The following is a 15500-nucleotide window of genomic DNA, read 5'->3' as shown; positions in this document are numbered from 1 at the left end:
CTGGTGGAGAGCGAGGCTGCGATTATTCCGTCTTGCGCAGAGAGCTGGGTTGGGTGCTCGGGGCAATGATTGCCGCTGGCAGCGATCTAGCCGATCACGGGCATTTATCCGGCGGCATGCAGGGCCCGCCGTTGCAATCAGGCCAGGGCAGGTCCAAGCTCGCCTGCCCCTCCATTGCGCGCGTGCCCCGCCGACGTCAACAGCTCCGGTGGATGGGCGCGCCGCCGCGCGGTGGGATGCGATCGTTGATACAAAGTGGGCTGGTGGGAACGCCTTGCGACGTATAAGACGCCCACCCTTGCCCTCGCCCTGCCATGACTGCTGCACTCACTGCTCAATTCTCTCTGCGCTCGTCTCTCCGTCCTCTTTCCCGCAAATTCCTCATTCCATCCGCACGCGCTCACACAATGGCTGGCCCGCTCGACTTCACCAAGCAGACCTTCACCCTCAACACGGGGGCGAAGATGCCCGCCGTCGGCCTCGGCACCTGGCAGTCCAAGCCTAACGAGGTCCGCGAGGCCGTCAAGGCTGCCCTGCTCGCTGGCTACCGCCACATTGACACTGCTCTCGCCTACGGCAACGAGCACGAGGTCGGCCTCGGAATCAAGGACTCGGGCGTCCCGCGTGAGGAGATCTGGATCACCACCAAGCTCGACAACCCGTGGCACAAGCGCGTCGAGGAGGGCATTGAGTCGTCGCTCAAGTCGCTCCAGACCGACTACGTCGACCTCTACCTCATGCACTGGCCCTCGTCCACCGATCCCACCGACCTGAAGAAGCACCACCCCGACTGGAACTTCGTCGACACCTGGAGGGAGCTCCAGAAGCTGCCCGCTTCCGGCCGCGTTCGCAACATTGGTATCTCCAACTTCGGCATCAAGAACCTGGAGATCCTGCTCAACGACCCCCAGACCAAGGTAAGTTTCTGAGGAGCCATTGAGCTCATCCCCGCTGCCTATGCACCAAAAAACACTTTCAACAATGCCATTGGCCCATGATCCCGTGAGATCGTGGCTGTGGCTGGTGCACAAAACACTCCACGAATCGGCTCTCGCAGGGTGCACAGTGATTCTGACCCGAATTTGCAGATCGTCCCGGCCGTTAACCAGATCGAGCTCCACCCCAACAACCCTTCGCCCAAGCTCCTTGCCTACCTCAAGGAGAAGGGTATCCACGCCACCGCCTACTCCTGCCTCGGCTCCACCGACTCCCCTCTGTACAAGGACCCCACCGTCGCTGAGGTCGCCAAGGCCAACAACAAGACCATCCAGCAGGTTCTGTAAGTTTGCACAAAAATACACTGCTACAATCGAAACCATGAACTAACAGGTTCACAGTCTCAAGTGGGGTCTCCAGCGCGGCACCAGCGTCATTCCCAAGTCTGTCACTGCCTCGCGCATTCAGGCCAACTTTGACCTTGATGGCTGGGAGCTGTCTAAGGAGGATGTTGACAAGCTGAGCAACCTGAAGGACCGCTTCAAGGTCTGCGGTGACGCTTGGCTGCCCATCAAGGTCTTCTTCGGCGACGACGAGTAAACGAAACCAGTTATATGCCAGTCATGACCGTGGCTATGACGTAGATGGAATGATACCTGGGTGGGGTTCTATCTTTTATCTTTGATTTGGTTTGGCAGGTGCCAAACAGTTAGACTTTGTACACTAGATTGCTTTGGCTGAAAGAATGCCTTAGGGTCTTATCTTCGATATACCATGATAGAATTTCAACAAGTATTTCTGCACGACAAAATACATTCCACCAGTGTCGAATCACTCCCAGCGCCTGTAGTCTGGGAAGAAGCGGTCATGAATTCTCCCCGCGTACTCCAAAATGGTGGGAAAACTCCGTACGACCTCTTGCGACTCTGGCGCCCTGAGCAAGTTCTGTTAGCACACTGCGTAAGCTGCTCGTGGGAACAAACTCACGCAGTACACATCAGCACGGAAACAATAAACCCGAAGAGCACCATATCCGCCTCCGTGGGGTGATCCCCGCCCATGATCCAGAACGGCTTCTCCCTGTCGGTGGCACCGCCCTGCTTCCTCTTTGCTTCCCTTAAAAGGTCGTCAAAACTCTCCCAGATCTGACGTCTGAATGCAGCGATCTCTTCGGCGGTGAAGCGGCCTGTGCCCTGACCGTGCAGAGTGCTCTTGATGCCACGATAAATGAGCATGCCAACAACAACACGCACCGGGTATTGCAAAGTGCCCAGCACGTGGTCGCGCATGACGTAGTAATTCTGGATCCATCGCTCGAAAGACTACAATCATCAATATCCTCTCATTCGCACCCGAGACGCTGGGCTCACGTGGTAAAAGTATAGCTTGTCTTCGAGTAATGCGCAGAGCGCACGGTCATGGGCGCGCTCGGGAGGAGTGAGCATGGAATTGATATCAGGGAGGATACCGGCGGAGGTCATGTTCTCGATGATGAGAGTAGAGTCGCTGAGGCTCTCGGTTTCGTCAAGGGTGAGGTAAGGGATCTTGCCGCGAGGTGCGGATTTGACGGAGCCTGAGGCAACCTTGTATTCGACTCCAGCGGCACGGAGGCGCAGTTCGACCTTAGTGACGAAGGGCGACCAGACGTAGTTGCCCGGGTCGTCCCAGCCGCGATAAAGTGTGGCTCTGGGTGATGGAGACATAATGATTGCGGAGATAAATTGGTCTGGCGAATGGCAGCCTATCTTGTATGTTGTGCTCAGGGTACTAGCGGTGACTGACTAAGCCAACTGCGTTGCGATTTCTCTATTTATTGCCGACCCAACATCCACTGCCAGGTCTTAAACAAAGGATTGCGGCTGAGGGCGAGAGCGCTGCCTGCCGCGGGGCACTGTTCCACCAATTCGGACACCGCCTTGGCCCGTGCCACAAAATGCGTCACACACCGAATGCCCGGTCGCATTTTGTTTGCGCAGCACTCGACGCATCCCGCCCTTGCACCTTCCTGGCGCAAGTCCGCGCCCATTCTCTCGCACGTCCAATTCCTCTGTCAATCCGTCCTACGCAGCCCGTCGCCGCCTTGATTCCAGCTGCGCAAAATAAAGAGTCATCCGGATTGTGGCCGCCGAGCATAAATTCCCACTACAACCCCGCCACTGGCCCCAGGCCTGTCGCAACCAAAACTCACCCTGCCATTTACACCCAACGCGCGCTTCTCACCATGGCTCACCGCACAACCGCCCCCTATAGGCCCCAGGACCCCCAGGAGACCCTGGAGCTCGTGCTGAGCTTGGAGGCGCACACCACCAAGGGCAAGTCCAAGGGTGGCTTCTCCGTCCGCAAGCACACCTTCGACCTGCCTAACGGCCGCACCATCGACTCGTGGCGCCTGCAGGACTGGGACTACAAGAAGCCGAACCTTCCCACCTATGCTCGCGGCCTCTTCACCTACAAGAACCTTGCCGGAATCCACGAGATCGCCGTCCGCGGCTACGACAAATTCTTCAACCACGGCGAAGTCAACAAGACACAGTGGCGGAATGTGGAGAAGAACACCAGGGGTCCCTACGAGCTGAGCGTGAAGGAGAACGGTTGCATCATATTCATTGCAGGCTTGGAAGACGGCACGCTGCTTGTTTGCAGCAAGCACTCGACCGGTGCGCGCCAGGACACGCCGCTCAGCCATGCTCAGGCTGGTGAGAAATGGGTCGAGAGGCACCTGGCGACGGTGGGGAAGACCAAGGAGGAGCTGGCATATGCCCTGAGGCGTATGAACGCAACTGCCGTGGCTGAGCTTTGCGACGACGAGTTCGAGGAGCACGTTCTGGCCTATACCCCCGAGCAGTCCGGACTCTACCTTCATGGAATCAACATTAACGTACCCGAGTTCATGACATACCCTGGACACCTGGTCGACAAATTTGCCGAGGAGTGGGGTTTCAAGAAGACCATGTACGTCATGGAGGAGGATATTGTGAAGGTTAAGGGATTCCTGGATGGCGTTGCCGAGACTGGCGCCTACGCTGGCCGTGACACCGAGGGCTTCGTTATCCGCTGCCAGGCAAGGGATAGTGAGAATGCCCCGTGGGAGGATTGGTTCTTCAAGTACAAGTTCGAGGAGCCTTACCTCATGTACCGCCAGTGGCGTGAGTGCACCAAGGCAATCATCGCAGGAAAGGAGCCGAGGTACAAGAAACACAAGAAGATCACCGAGGAGTACATCGAATTCGCGAGGCGCCAGCTCATTTCAAACCCTGGACTCAGGAAAGCGTACAACGAAAATCACGGTATCATCAAGATGCGCGATGATTTTTTGATGGAGAGAGGCGTCAGTGGCGCCGATGTCATCAGGCAGGAGATTGAGGCTGGTGAAGGTACCACTGTCTCGACTGAAGTCACGAAGAACGTAGTCCTTGTCCCGGTCGCTACCATCGGCTGCGGCAAGACCACAGTAGCTGTTGCGCTTGCAAAGCTGTTCGGTTGGGGACACGTCCAGAATGACAACATCGAGGGAAAGAAGAACCGTCCGCAGAGGTTTGCGGATGCCTGCACTGATGCACTAAGAACCAGGCCGGTCGTCATCTCGGACAGGAATAACCATCAGAAGAGAGAGCGAGAGCAGATCATGAGGGATATGCAGCAGAACCTCCGTGGTAACGACGTTCGCTTCGTCGCGTTGCATTGGGTTCACGACCGCCAGAACTACGACCAGATTCGCCAGGCCATGCAGGATCGTGTTTTGAGCCGTGGCGACAACCACCAGACCATTCAGGCAAACAAGAAGGGCTCTGCAGAGGTCATAGGCATCATGGAGGGATTCCTGCAGAGGTTCCAGCCTGTCAACGCTGATGAGGCGCCGGACGACCTTTTCGACCTGGTCATCAATCTCGATGTCACGCGTTCTTCGCGAGAGAATCTTGAGACGATCGTCTCGCAGCTTAATTCGGAATATCCTAGGCTGTTCGGCAACATGCCCACCGCTGAAGACCTCGACATCGCTATTGAGGCCGCTCTCAATGACTACAAGCCTGACATCAAGCACGAGCTCAGCTTCGGCGGCAAATCCAAGCAGCCCCAGCAGCAGAATGGAAACACCGCTAAGCCCAAGGCCCCGAAGCTTGATTACTTCTGCGTCAAGCTTCCTTCGAACCGCATCAACGGTATCCTCGACGGACTATTCAAGGACCAGGACATCACGACCCAGCAGTTCTACCGCCAGCTTCAGGGCTTGCGTCGCGTGCAGCCGGAATTCCACGTCACCCTTATCCATCGCGCGTCGGCCAAAGAGCGCCCGGAACACTGGCAGAAGATGCTCGACCTGCACTCCGCGCGCGCCTCCGCTACTGCTAATACGACGGACCCGGATCTCGGTACCGCAAAGGTGCAGTTGGAGCGGCTGGTTTGGGACAACCGCGTCATGTGCTTCGTCGTCAGGTTGCTACCGCCGGCAGGCGCAGGCGACGAGGCGAAGGAGTGGGAGACGGCGAATAACATCGCACACGTGACGGTCGGCACGGCGAGCAAAGACATCAAGCCGAAGGAGAGCAACGATCTACTGAAGAGGTGGTTGCAGGAGGGTAGTGGAGAGGGCAGCGGGATCAAGGAGATTATGATACATGGCCAGGTGGTGCTGGATGGTGTCGTCAAGGGTGTTCCGCAGAGGTTCTGAAGTGGGCATCAGATATGATGGGACGACGGTATGGACTGGCATGATTATGGCGTTTACCAGGGCATTCTGTTTGTTGCTTTGATATGGAAGGGGGCTAAAAGTTCTCGCATGGTTGGTCTAGTGGTCTGTTTTTGATGGCATCTTAAATCGCTGAGAACTCCACTCAAGTGCGATGCCATGATATGGAGAATCGATATACCAGAATACCTCCTCTCGTCCTAAACTTCAAGTATATAGGAATAAAACTCCACTTTTCTGAATTTTAAGAGCGTCGGTTCCTTATAGACCCTCATCTTGAGAGGTGATAGCCTCTTGCACAAGGAGTTATAAGTAGATAAGGAAGGGCTCATAATCAACCTATCATATCTCAGCAGCTACATACAGAGTGGCTCATGCACATCGAAGCGTATGCACGCTAGGGACCGCGCCACGACGAACGGCAAGATCCTGTTAGCTCCGGCTTATTGTTCCTCTTTCTTTTTCGTGTGGGGGCCAATTGCTTCCCACTACATAAAACGCCGTGCAACCCGCTAAGGTTTCCGCACGATCTTACCATCTACCGTCTGTCTCTTTGAGCCGTTGTTTCCTAGCTGAAATCAAGAGGGGGAAACAAAAGGAAAAAGAAGAGAGGAGAGAAAAGGGAAACAGAATGATGGATAACCTAGCGAGCCTCGCTCGCGCTTCCGACCCGATCAACTTCCCGGACAACATCGCCGACGACGAATGGCGCGTCACGAAAGCCTTGGACGATCAGCTGGCAAGGCAGATGCCGTCGCGGCGGTGGCGGCCCATGCACGACCCGTATGCTTACCTCGCTGCCTCTTCGTCGTCTTCTCCTCGGCATCGCCACTCAGGTGATGAAGAGGATGACAGCAATAATGATGATGGCGTCGACGACGCCAGCGACGACAGCGACGAAAGCGATGCAGACTTGGTCATATTCAAGCGCATCAACACCCACAAAGTCGGCGTGCAGGACGCGGCCGACGCGCAGATCTTCGTCCCCGCGGCGCCGGCCGCCGTCCGCCAGCCGCACGAGGCGCCGTTAGGGTACGAGAGGGACGACGCCAACATGAAGCTCCTCATCTGGCTCGAAAGCGACTCCCGGCGGCCGCCTGAGAAAGATGGCATGGCCGACGGCGACTTCTTCCTCAGGGGCTCGCAGCATGGGTTTTGCTGGGCGTGCTTGGATGTGTTGGGGTATTATATCAAGCATACGAGGGGGGGTGAAGAGGAAGTAGTAGGAGGTGGAAGAGAGGAAGAGGAGGCAGAGGAAGCGGAAGACAAGAAGAGAAAGAAAGGGGAAAGGGCAGCGAAGAAGAAAAAGAGGAGGCTGCCGAGGGCGGTGGTACACCATTGGAACTTGCTAAGCTTGGTGGCAGCGAACGGGACCGGGTGTACCATCTGCAAGCGGCTACACCAGCGGCTGGAAAGGAGCAGGGCGGTGGATATGAATCAGCTGCATAGCCTGGAGACACATCGGTTGGAGATGTGCTGGGCGAATGGTGGGATGGGGCTGGGCGAGGGCGATGTGCTGTATTTTGTGCACACGGACACGACACTCCCGAGGAGCCACTCCAACTACCACACGTACTACCGCATGCAGCTGTGGGATATAGATGCCCTGGACGCGAACATGTCGATGTGGTTCCCGGACGGCAGGAAATGGTTCGAGGATCATGGCGTGATGCAGGTTGCAACGTCTAGAATGGATTCGGACAGGTCGAGACTCCTGGCCAAGGGGTGGTTGACGCGCTGTGAAGAGAACGTCGACGGAATGCATGACGAGTGCAATGCTTTCGTTGCCAAGAGTCGTCCCACGCGTGTATTGGACGTGGAGCATGCGAGACAGACTTCACGGCTCCGCCTCGTGCGCGTGGAAGGCGACGCGGCTGGTGATCGGTACATCACACTGAGCCACTGCTGGGGAGAATGGGGTGCAAAGGAGCTCCCTATGCTGACAACTGCTAACCTGGAAGAGCGTCAGAGCGAGGGTATGGACATTGCGGATCTGCCTCAGACATTCCGAGATGCTCTCGAGGTGGCCAGCTGGTACAAGGGTAATGATGACCTTTATCACCGCCCTTTCCTGGAGTTCTCGAGGAAGCTGACCTATGCACAAACAGTCAAGTGGCTCTGGATAGACTCCCTCTGCATCGTACAAGATTCCCCTTCAGACTGGCTGCGCGAAGCCTCGCTCATGGCGCGCACCTACAAGCACGCCGTCCTCAACATCTCGGCCGACAACTTCTCCGACGCCCGCGGCGGCCTCTTCGCCGAACGCGACCCGTGGGACATCGTGCCCATCCAGTTCCACGCCACGCGCGCCGCCGGCATCATGCCATCCTCGCAGGACGACCTCGCGCGCTCGTGGTGGCTGTGGGACTACGAGACGGACGCCTTCGGCTGGGCCAACACCGCGCCGTCGTTCGCGCGCGCCTGGATCCACCGCGAGCGCCAGCTGGCGCGGCGCGTGCTGCACTTCACCGACAAGGAGCTGGTGTGGGAGTGCTGCGCCAGCAGCAGGGCCCCGGCCCAGGCCCTCGCCTGCGAGACCTTCCCCGGCGGCTACCCCTTCCGCAGGCTGCTGCACGGGCACGCCAAGTGGCAGGCTCGCGACGTGCGGAACAACGGCGGCGTCGTGAGGGGGAAGGTTGGGCTGGAGAAGGCGGCGGTGCACGAGACGTGGAATGAGTTGTGCGAGGGCTTCTCGCAGAAGTGGCTGACGGTGAGCAGTGACATGCCCATCATCCTGTCCAGCCTCGCCGAGGAGTTCGGTGACATGCTGCCCGGTGATGCGTACTTGGCGGGCCACTGGGAGAGCACGTTGCCGCTGAGTCTTTTGTGGAGGGTTCACCGGTGGCCGGGGAGGGACGTTGGTGAGTTCTCGTCCTTACCACATGCGATTGAAAGGAAGTTTGTGGATCGGGTTGTTAGAAAAACTGCAGAAGAGATTACGGAAGAGATCTCCGAGATGGAAAAAGATGAGGAAAAGGAGGGGGCGTTGGCTGTGGAAGAGGAGACGGAGGGCAATACCCAAGTTTCCCCTACGAGCTCTAGGGTAACTGGTCTCTACGCCAGGGCGAAGATGCTGGCAAAAGAGATGGCAACGAAACAGGCCTTTCCTGAGGAAGATTCGTCAGCTGCATGTCCCCCGGCCCTGACGGATGATGTTTCTCGGTCCACTCATGGAGAAGATGCCGCTCAATCGGACACCACACAACCAAAGGCAGCGCAGCCGGTGGCGACACAGGCAGAGGAAGCGCATGCGGAGACGACGCAATCAGAGATGACAACAGCGGAGATGACACAAGCAGAGATAACGGAGCAGCAAGAAGTGTCGGATCAGGATGACACAGAATCAACAGCCGGACCTTACTTCTCCTACGTCGCCCCGTCCTGGTCCTGGTTCTCTGTTAATGGTGCCATTGAGCATCACGGCCGCTGGCCTCAAGTTCCTCTTGCCACCTTCAACGTTGATGATGCTCGTCTTCGCAACGCCTTTGGCCCATTCTCACCTGATGCCTCATCCCTTACGCTGACCGGGTACATGCGCCGCATCGAGGTCATATACACGGGGGCAGACGTGGTTGAGTCGCTGTACACGCCCGACATCGTCTCATTGAGATCAAAATACGATATGGTCGCAATCGACCACGACGACCTTGACGACGCCGATTTGCGGAGGAAGGGGCCGGACAGAAGGCCGAAGGGGGTGCGTAAGGTCGGACAAGCGTGGCGCCAGAAAACTGGGAGGGACTTTGAAATCAAGTTAGATTTCCCCCGGGGCGAGGATTTGCGCCTCCAATGCTTCTGCTTGTTCCTGGCCTTTGATGGCAAGAAATGTAGTAAGTATGATTTGGTTGTGACTGGGTTGCTGCTAGAGCCGGTAGAAGGGGGCAAGGCATTCACACGGATAGGGCTAGTCAGCTTGTCCGCATTGACGGCGTTGAAGATGCGGTACATGATAGAAGAGGGAGACATGGAACCGGACGAACAGGGGTGGAAGACAATCCTAGGCGGTATTGACATTATAGACAAGAGCAAGGATGCGGAAGAGTTCAACGAATCAGGTCCTGAGGCATTGTATCGGCGTGACGAGGAACGCTCGGGGCTGAAGAGATTGAGAAAGAGGGACATAAAGCTTGTGTAATGTGCATCCTAGCGAAAGCCGTCGGTATCATACACAAATCGAATTTCATCGGGTAGTGAGTAAAGTGTAGCGGCTGAGGGAAGAAGTCCGAACGAAGTCGGGATGGATAGATAGATCCGACGGTAGGCAAAACGAGTTGTACCTGTACATCCGCATTTAGACACTAGCCCAGAACTACTCGTACTTACCAGAGAGCGAGAGGGCTCCTGCTGACATGCGGCTGGGCTTATCGCGCAGCATGGACTGCGTACTATTGAAGTCGAGTCGAAATAGCGGCGGCACCTAACTCCTTCGTCTACACCGCCGACGGAGGATTATCAGGTTAGGGGCGGATAAGACCCTGAGCCAGGATCACTCGTAGACTCATATGACCGGTGCAGAAGATTTCGTCCAGGCGTGGAGCTAAAGCATAAATCCATGTACGGAGTCAGTGATGTCCCGGCGGACAAAGAAACTCGGCAACCCTTGGTACCAAAGTCTATTCTCACGACCAGAGCCGGGTTTCTATTGGCGGCTTCTTGCAGCATTTCTCGCACACCTTACGTCAAACAAGCCGCTTCGCCTCGGAGCGCCGGGGCCCATGAATGAGACGCGCACAGGCTATCGTGTCTGCGGACGCAGTCGCCGCTCAGCAATACCACACGACGACCAGGCTGCCATCAAATTGGCCAATAGGGGAGATGTCGGTTGAGGCTGAGCAGTGGGTGGGAATCACAAGGCGCGCGCCATGCCTGAAGGATATGTAAGCGGGCGAGGGTCAGTCAGCAGGGTGCAGCGGGACCAATGGTCGGCGCACCCGAAGGCAGCGTGCTGTAACTCAATCTGATCTCGCTCCCTGAAACCTGAGGGTACGCAGCAAGTGACTCATTGTGCAGCCTGGTTTCTGGGGTTGCGACGAGGCAATGCGGTGCGCGTGTTACCCATTGGCTCCACTCACCGCGGTGCCCAAGTCAGCACCGGTGTCGACGGAGGATTGGGGTGGCTTGGGGGCGAGGCAGCAAAGATATTGTGGCTAGCGCGGCTGACGGTCTGACGGCCACGCGGGCCAGAGTCGTGGCCTCGCTGCCTGCGTCGGCTTTCTCATCGCCCGCCGTGAAACTTGCTCTGCTGGGCCTAGTGGGACGCCCTTTGCACGATCAGGGCCGAAACCTCCGCCAGCGCGCGTTATTTCCTGCCAGCCTCAGCGCTGGTCTAAGCCGGTTTGAGATACCGTGTGTGCCGTGCCGCGTGCTCCGCCTCCGAGAAAGGAGCGCCCAGGCAGCAGGTTTCGCAACCGGACACGCAGCAGCACGCTGTCCTCGAAGGGCGTTGCGGGGAGGCGGTTCGACGCGCGCGGCGGGCGCAGCGAGGTTTGCGGCGACGCCATCGTGCAGTGGTGGGGACTGGAGGACGAGAGATCAGATGTCGCTGGGCGGGCGATAGGCAGCCTCCATCGGCCGCTAGCCCGCAAGGCCGACGTGCGCCGGACCCATGGTCAGCCCCTGCACAAGTCCACCTCAGCCGCCGCTGATTGGCCGACCAAACAATGAGTCACAGCCGGCCTTGGCTGTTCGCTACGCCGCGCACGCGGTTCAAATATGTCGCCGGTCGCCCTCTCAGGCAACTTTCCTTCCCCATCTTCCGCCTCCACCACATTCATAAACACAGCCAGAGAATCGTCATCATGGCTGCGTAAACCCCCCTCCGCCCTGGCTTCCTCAACTTCTCCAATATTCAATCTCCCCACTCAACAGCAGTTTCCGCAAGGAACTGTCTCAAGCCCAGCCTCGCGCTCCCGCTTTAGACGCCCTACAACGTTCGACCGAACGTCGTTCACCACGGCTTCCAATCAGTCACCATGGCTCCCCTCACCAGCTCCCCACGCCTCACGGCATCCTACACCGCAGCAACCACGACTGAGCTTCCCCTCGGAAGACTTTCAACTGTTCGATCAACCGACGCAGGCTCACCAGCCCCCTCGTCTACCGAGCGCTCCTCCATCTCGTCCTACGTTTAACGGATCGCCGTTCTACGCCAACAGCGCACCCGCATCAACTATCGGATTTCGTCGAAACACTACTTCGCAACACTCTCGTCCACCCGTTCCGCTCTTCTCCAGTAGCACAGCAAACCAGAACAACAAGCACCAGAGGAACCACTCCACCGGCACCATGCTCGCAGGTAATTCTCAGCCGGTCCCGCACCTGCCACGCGCCCGCTCTAACGCCATGCCAGACAAGGAAGTGAACATTGCTACCTTCGGGGGCGTCGCTCCCCTCGACTCGTTCAACGTCGAGATCGACTGGGACGCGTACGCCAGCGCCGCCAGCTTCACTTCGATGAACGACCACATGGCCGGCTCCGTTGGCACCGCGGCCACCGTGTCGCCCAAGGACATCTTCCAGGACCCGCTCGCCTCGGCGCCTCCCTCGACTGCTTTCACCAACTTGACGTCGCCGTCCATCAACGAGTCTCCCTACATCGGCGACAGCTACGACACTTCGCCCATCTTCCAGGATGGCGACATGTCCTCTCAGAACTGGTTCTCGCTTTTCCCGGAAGACGAGAAGTCTACTGCTACTGCAAACCCGCTCCAGCGCACCGTCAGCAACCAGTCCTTCACCCAGTCCAGCTCGAACAACAGCTCGCCCAAGCCTGTGGTGGTTGACGCGTCCAGCCGGCGCAAGTCAAGCACCAACTCCCCCGCCGTTCTCACTCAGAACGCTGGCGTCAGCAAGCCTCGCCGTCGCAAGGGCCCTCTGCCTCCCATCACGGTGACAGACCCGAGCGACAAGGTCGCGCTGAAGCGTGCTCGCAACACCCTTGCTGCACGTGAGTCCAGGCAGCGCAAGTACGAGCACGTGCAGGAGCTGGAGAAGCGCATTGCTGAGTTGGAAGAGGAGCAAAAGAAGGCCTCGGATGAGGCCGAGAAGTGGAAGAACATCGCGCTCAGCCTCGGTTATCTCCAGTCGTGATTTGCCCTGCCTTCATAGGTGTACGGGCGGGGGAGCTGGTGAGCTCCCGGAGATTATGGAACGAGGCGCTTAGTCCCCTCCGTTCAGGAAAAGTTCTGTCAATATTTGGGTTCCAGTCCTTTCCTCTTATTAGATGCTTTTTCGTCGGAGGGTTTTGGTTTTCACAGCATCGGCAGTTCTGATGTCCCTCCCTTGATGGGGTTGGTTGACTCGTGGCCTTTGCTCCTGTTTCTAGCAACGATGGTTTCCCTCAACTTATTGTCATGATCCTCTTATAGGATATCCCGTCTGGTTTCGTACCGGACGACTGCGGTTGCATGATCACTGCTTTGTTAGCACAAAATACCAAAAAAATGTTCGCGACTATCTTGAAGATCCTCCTGCACTTGCGTGAATTGACGTCTTGTCGACTTTGACAGCGAGCTAGGTATCCACCGTGCGCTGTCCAACATGGCTATTCTTAGCGAGAGTATCGCTTGAAGACAAATTGATTGCAAATTGTGGAGAGAGTTCGGCGTCTGTGCGGCGACAAATGTGCACGAGCCGAGTGTTTCATCGGCAATTTCCCCGGATCTGCAACGTTCATCACGCACTACCCGATGCGGAAGGTCATGATGGCTGATCTGGTGTTGTACCTGATCAGTGCTGATACCGGCCCAAGTCACTACAGAATAGCTTTCAATTCTTTCTAGTAGCTATGTAGACACAGGATATCTCATCCTTCCTGAGACGTATGAACATACGTGTCAGCTACTTCAGTGACCGCTTGCGCCTTAGGCGCCTCAATCACACGTGGCGGCCACGACATGCCGTCGTGTCTCGACGTCACTGACACATCTTAGATCGAGAACGCGAAATGCGTGCAAAGTTTCCCGTGTGCTAGCGGACCAGGGAATGATGTGGCGGGGCAGGTGCGCGGGGGTAACGCGGTCACGTTGACGGCAACGCACAGCCAACACCAAACCCATTGCCACGGGTCGTCGCTCCTGACGACATCCAAGCCCATCTAGGCCGACCGGTCAACAGGGACGACTTTTTGCAAAGATGGCAGCCTCGTCGACCGGCCGCCGCCGCCAATGCGAAATACCAAGATTGTCGGCGGCACTTCATCGCGATATGACGTAGGCCTCGACTCCCGCCGCGCCTCAAGCGTCTGGGCCTTCTGCTCGCGTGCCTGAAAACGCGTCGGCTCGCCGCTTTGTCCGCTCTCGCTCCTCCATCAATTCTCCCCCAATTGCTTCTCAGCATGGCTTCCGGCATATTGACCGTCTTCCTGGCGGCTCTGCAGGCCTCCATATCCGTTTTGTTAACTATCTTCTACGGCGCAATTGCCGGCCAGTTCAACCTCATCTCTGAGAGCTCGGCCAAGGACATCTCCAAGACATGCGTGCGCCTGTTCCTGCCTGCGCTGCTAATTCACAATGTTGGATCGCAACTCAGTCTTGACAGCGGCGCCAAGTACGTGCCTATACTCAGTAAGACGGCAAATCTCAACTGATAAGAGTCCCTTGCCGCTAACGGCGCCCCGCAGTATTCGCCATCATGTACAACATCATGTCAATTGCTTTTGGCACCCTGATGACCCGCGTTTTCAAATTTCCCGCTTGGGTTACGCCGGCCATTGCCTTCAACAACACGACATCCCTGCCGCTCCTTCTCGTGCAATCCCTCAGTTCGACAGGCGTGCTCTCGAGCCTCGACGGCTCTGACGACGTCATTGATCGCGCAAAGTCGTACTTCCTCGTCAATGCCATCGTTAGCAACTCGTTGACCTTCGCGCTCGGCCCCCGCCTGCTGAACGGCCAAGAAGAAGACGCGCCCGACCAAGACGACAATGAGAACAAGGACGATGGAGATGTATCCGACGATTCCAGCGACGGCGTTCCCGTCATCGAGGGCACCGAGGACGTCGAAAGCGGACGCATCAGGCCAACGCAGCAGCACCCCGCCGCTGCGTCATCCTCCAACAACGACGAAAACGACGAGGAGGAGCACGTCACAGAGGAGACGTCTCTCCTGCCCGACCCGATCGCGCGCAAGAGCCGGAAGGCGGGCCGCAAGGCGTACGCGCGCGGCGCCCACGGCTTCTCCAAGCTCCCACCATGGGCGCGCTCGCTGCTCTCGTTCGCCTACCAGTTCGCCAACGCGCCCGTCATCGGCGCGGCGCTGGGCTGCCTGGTCGGCCTGACGCCCGCGCTGCACCGCCTCTTCTTCGCCGCGCCCGACGCGGGCGGCTACTTCAAAGCGTGGCTGACATCGTCGATCAAGAACGTCGGCGACCTCTTCGCCAGCCTGCAGGTCATCGTCGTCGGCGTCAAGCTGCTCGCCAGCCTGCGCAAGCAAAAGGCTGGCCAGGAGAGCGGCGCCGTGCCCTGGCTGCCCTTCGCCATCATCACTTTTGTTCGTTACGTCCTGTGGCCCCTCGTCTCCATCCCGCTCGTCTGGGCGCTGGCTACCCGCACCAACGTCCTCGACGACGACCCCATCTTGTGGTTCGCCATGATGCTGATGCCTGCGGGCCCGCCGGCGATGAAGCTGACGGCGCTGGCTGATGTGAATGGGAGCGATGAGAAGGAGAAGATGTCGATTGCGAGGTTTTTGACGGTGAGTTTTGGACCCCGGAGAGGAATTTCCCGCTGCTCTCCTCCCCTTTTTTTTTTTCTTTCCGGGCGTGACGGTAGAATGCTAACGACTGTTGCTTATTCAGCTCTCGTACCTCATCTCGCCGCTCATATGCTTCTCAGTCGTCGGCAGCTTGAAGGCTTCGGAGGCCGCGGTCGGGAGATAG

The 15500-nt window shown here is 57.6% G+C and overlaps 6 protein-coding genes across 6 annotated transcripts; 5 read left to right on the top strand and 1 right to left on the bottom strand.

Moving 5' to 3' along the window:
* Positions 1-407: 407 nt before the first annotated feature.
* On the top strand, positions 408-1536 carry LTHEOB_9245 (Aldo keto reductase; the record flags this gene model as incomplete). Its single annotated transcript, XM_035518812.1, has 3 exons — positions 408-917; positions 1089-1279; positions 1338-1536. The coding sequence occupies 3 exons, from the start codon at positions 408-410 to the stop codon at positions 1534-1536; spliced, it is 900 nt and encodes a 299-aa protein (XP_035369275.1).
* Positions 1537-1767: 231 nt separating this feature from the next.
* Positions 1768-2639, bottom strand: LTHEOB_9244 (Glutathione s-transferase; the record flags this gene model as incomplete). The annotated part of the gene is made up of 3 exons (XM_035518811.1): positions 1768-1870; positions 1924-2258; positions 2307-2639. 3 exons carry the CDS (start codon positions 2637-2639, stop codon positions 1768-1770), a joined length of 771 nt encoding a protein of 256 aa, XP_035369274.1.
* A 518-nt stretch (positions 2640-3157) lies between these two features.
* Positions 3158-5605, top strand: LTHEOB_9243 (tRNA ligase; the record flags this gene model as incomplete). Its single annotated transcript, XM_035518810.1, has 1 exon — positions 3158-5605. One exon carries the CDS (start codon positions 3158-3160, stop codon positions 5603-5605), a length of 2448 nt encoding a protein of 815 aa, XP_035369273.1.
* A 649-nt stretch (positions 5606-6254) lies between these two features.
* On the top strand, positions 6255-9758 carry LTHEOB_9242 (Heterokaryon incompatibility protein; the record flags this gene model as incomplete). Its single annotated transcript, XM_035518809.1, has 3 exons — positions 6255-7665; positions 7732-8484; positions 8554-9758. 3 exons carry the CDS (start codon positions 6255-6257, stop codon positions 9756-9758), a joined length of 3369 nt encoding a protein of 1122 aa, XP_035369272.1.
* A 2150-nt stretch (positions 9759-11908) lies between these two features.
* LTHEOB_9241 (Cross-pathway control protein 1) lies at positions 11909-12712 on the top strand (the record flags this gene model as incomplete). Its single annotated transcript, XM_035518808.1, has 2 exons — positions 11909-11918; positions 11973-12712. The coding sequence occupies 2 exons, from the start codon at positions 11909-11911 to the stop codon at positions 12710-12712; spliced, it is 750 nt and encodes a 249-aa protein (XP_035369271.1).
* A 1246-nt stretch (positions 12713-13958) lies between these two features.
* On the top strand, positions 13959-15500 carry LTHEOB_9240 (Auxin efflux carrier protein; the record flags this gene model as incomplete). Its single annotated transcript, XM_035518807.1, has 3 exons — positions 13959-14187; positions 14244-15316; positions 15420-15500. The coding sequence occupies 3 exons, from the start codon at positions 13959-13961 to the stop codon at positions 15498-15500; spliced, it is 1383 nt and encodes a 460-aa protein (XP_035369270.1).

The sequence above is a fragment of the Lasiodiplodia theobromae genome (genome assembly GCF_012971845.1).
Source record: "Lasiodiplodia theobromae strain AM2As chromosome Unknown scaffold_30, whole genome shotgun sequence".
Taxonomy (NCBI): Eukaryota; Fungi; Ascomycota; class Dothideomycetes; order Botryosphaeriales; family Botryosphaeriaceae; genus Lasiodiplodia; species Lasiodiplodia theobromae.
This window is presented reverse-complemented; position numbering and strand designations above follow the sequence as displayed.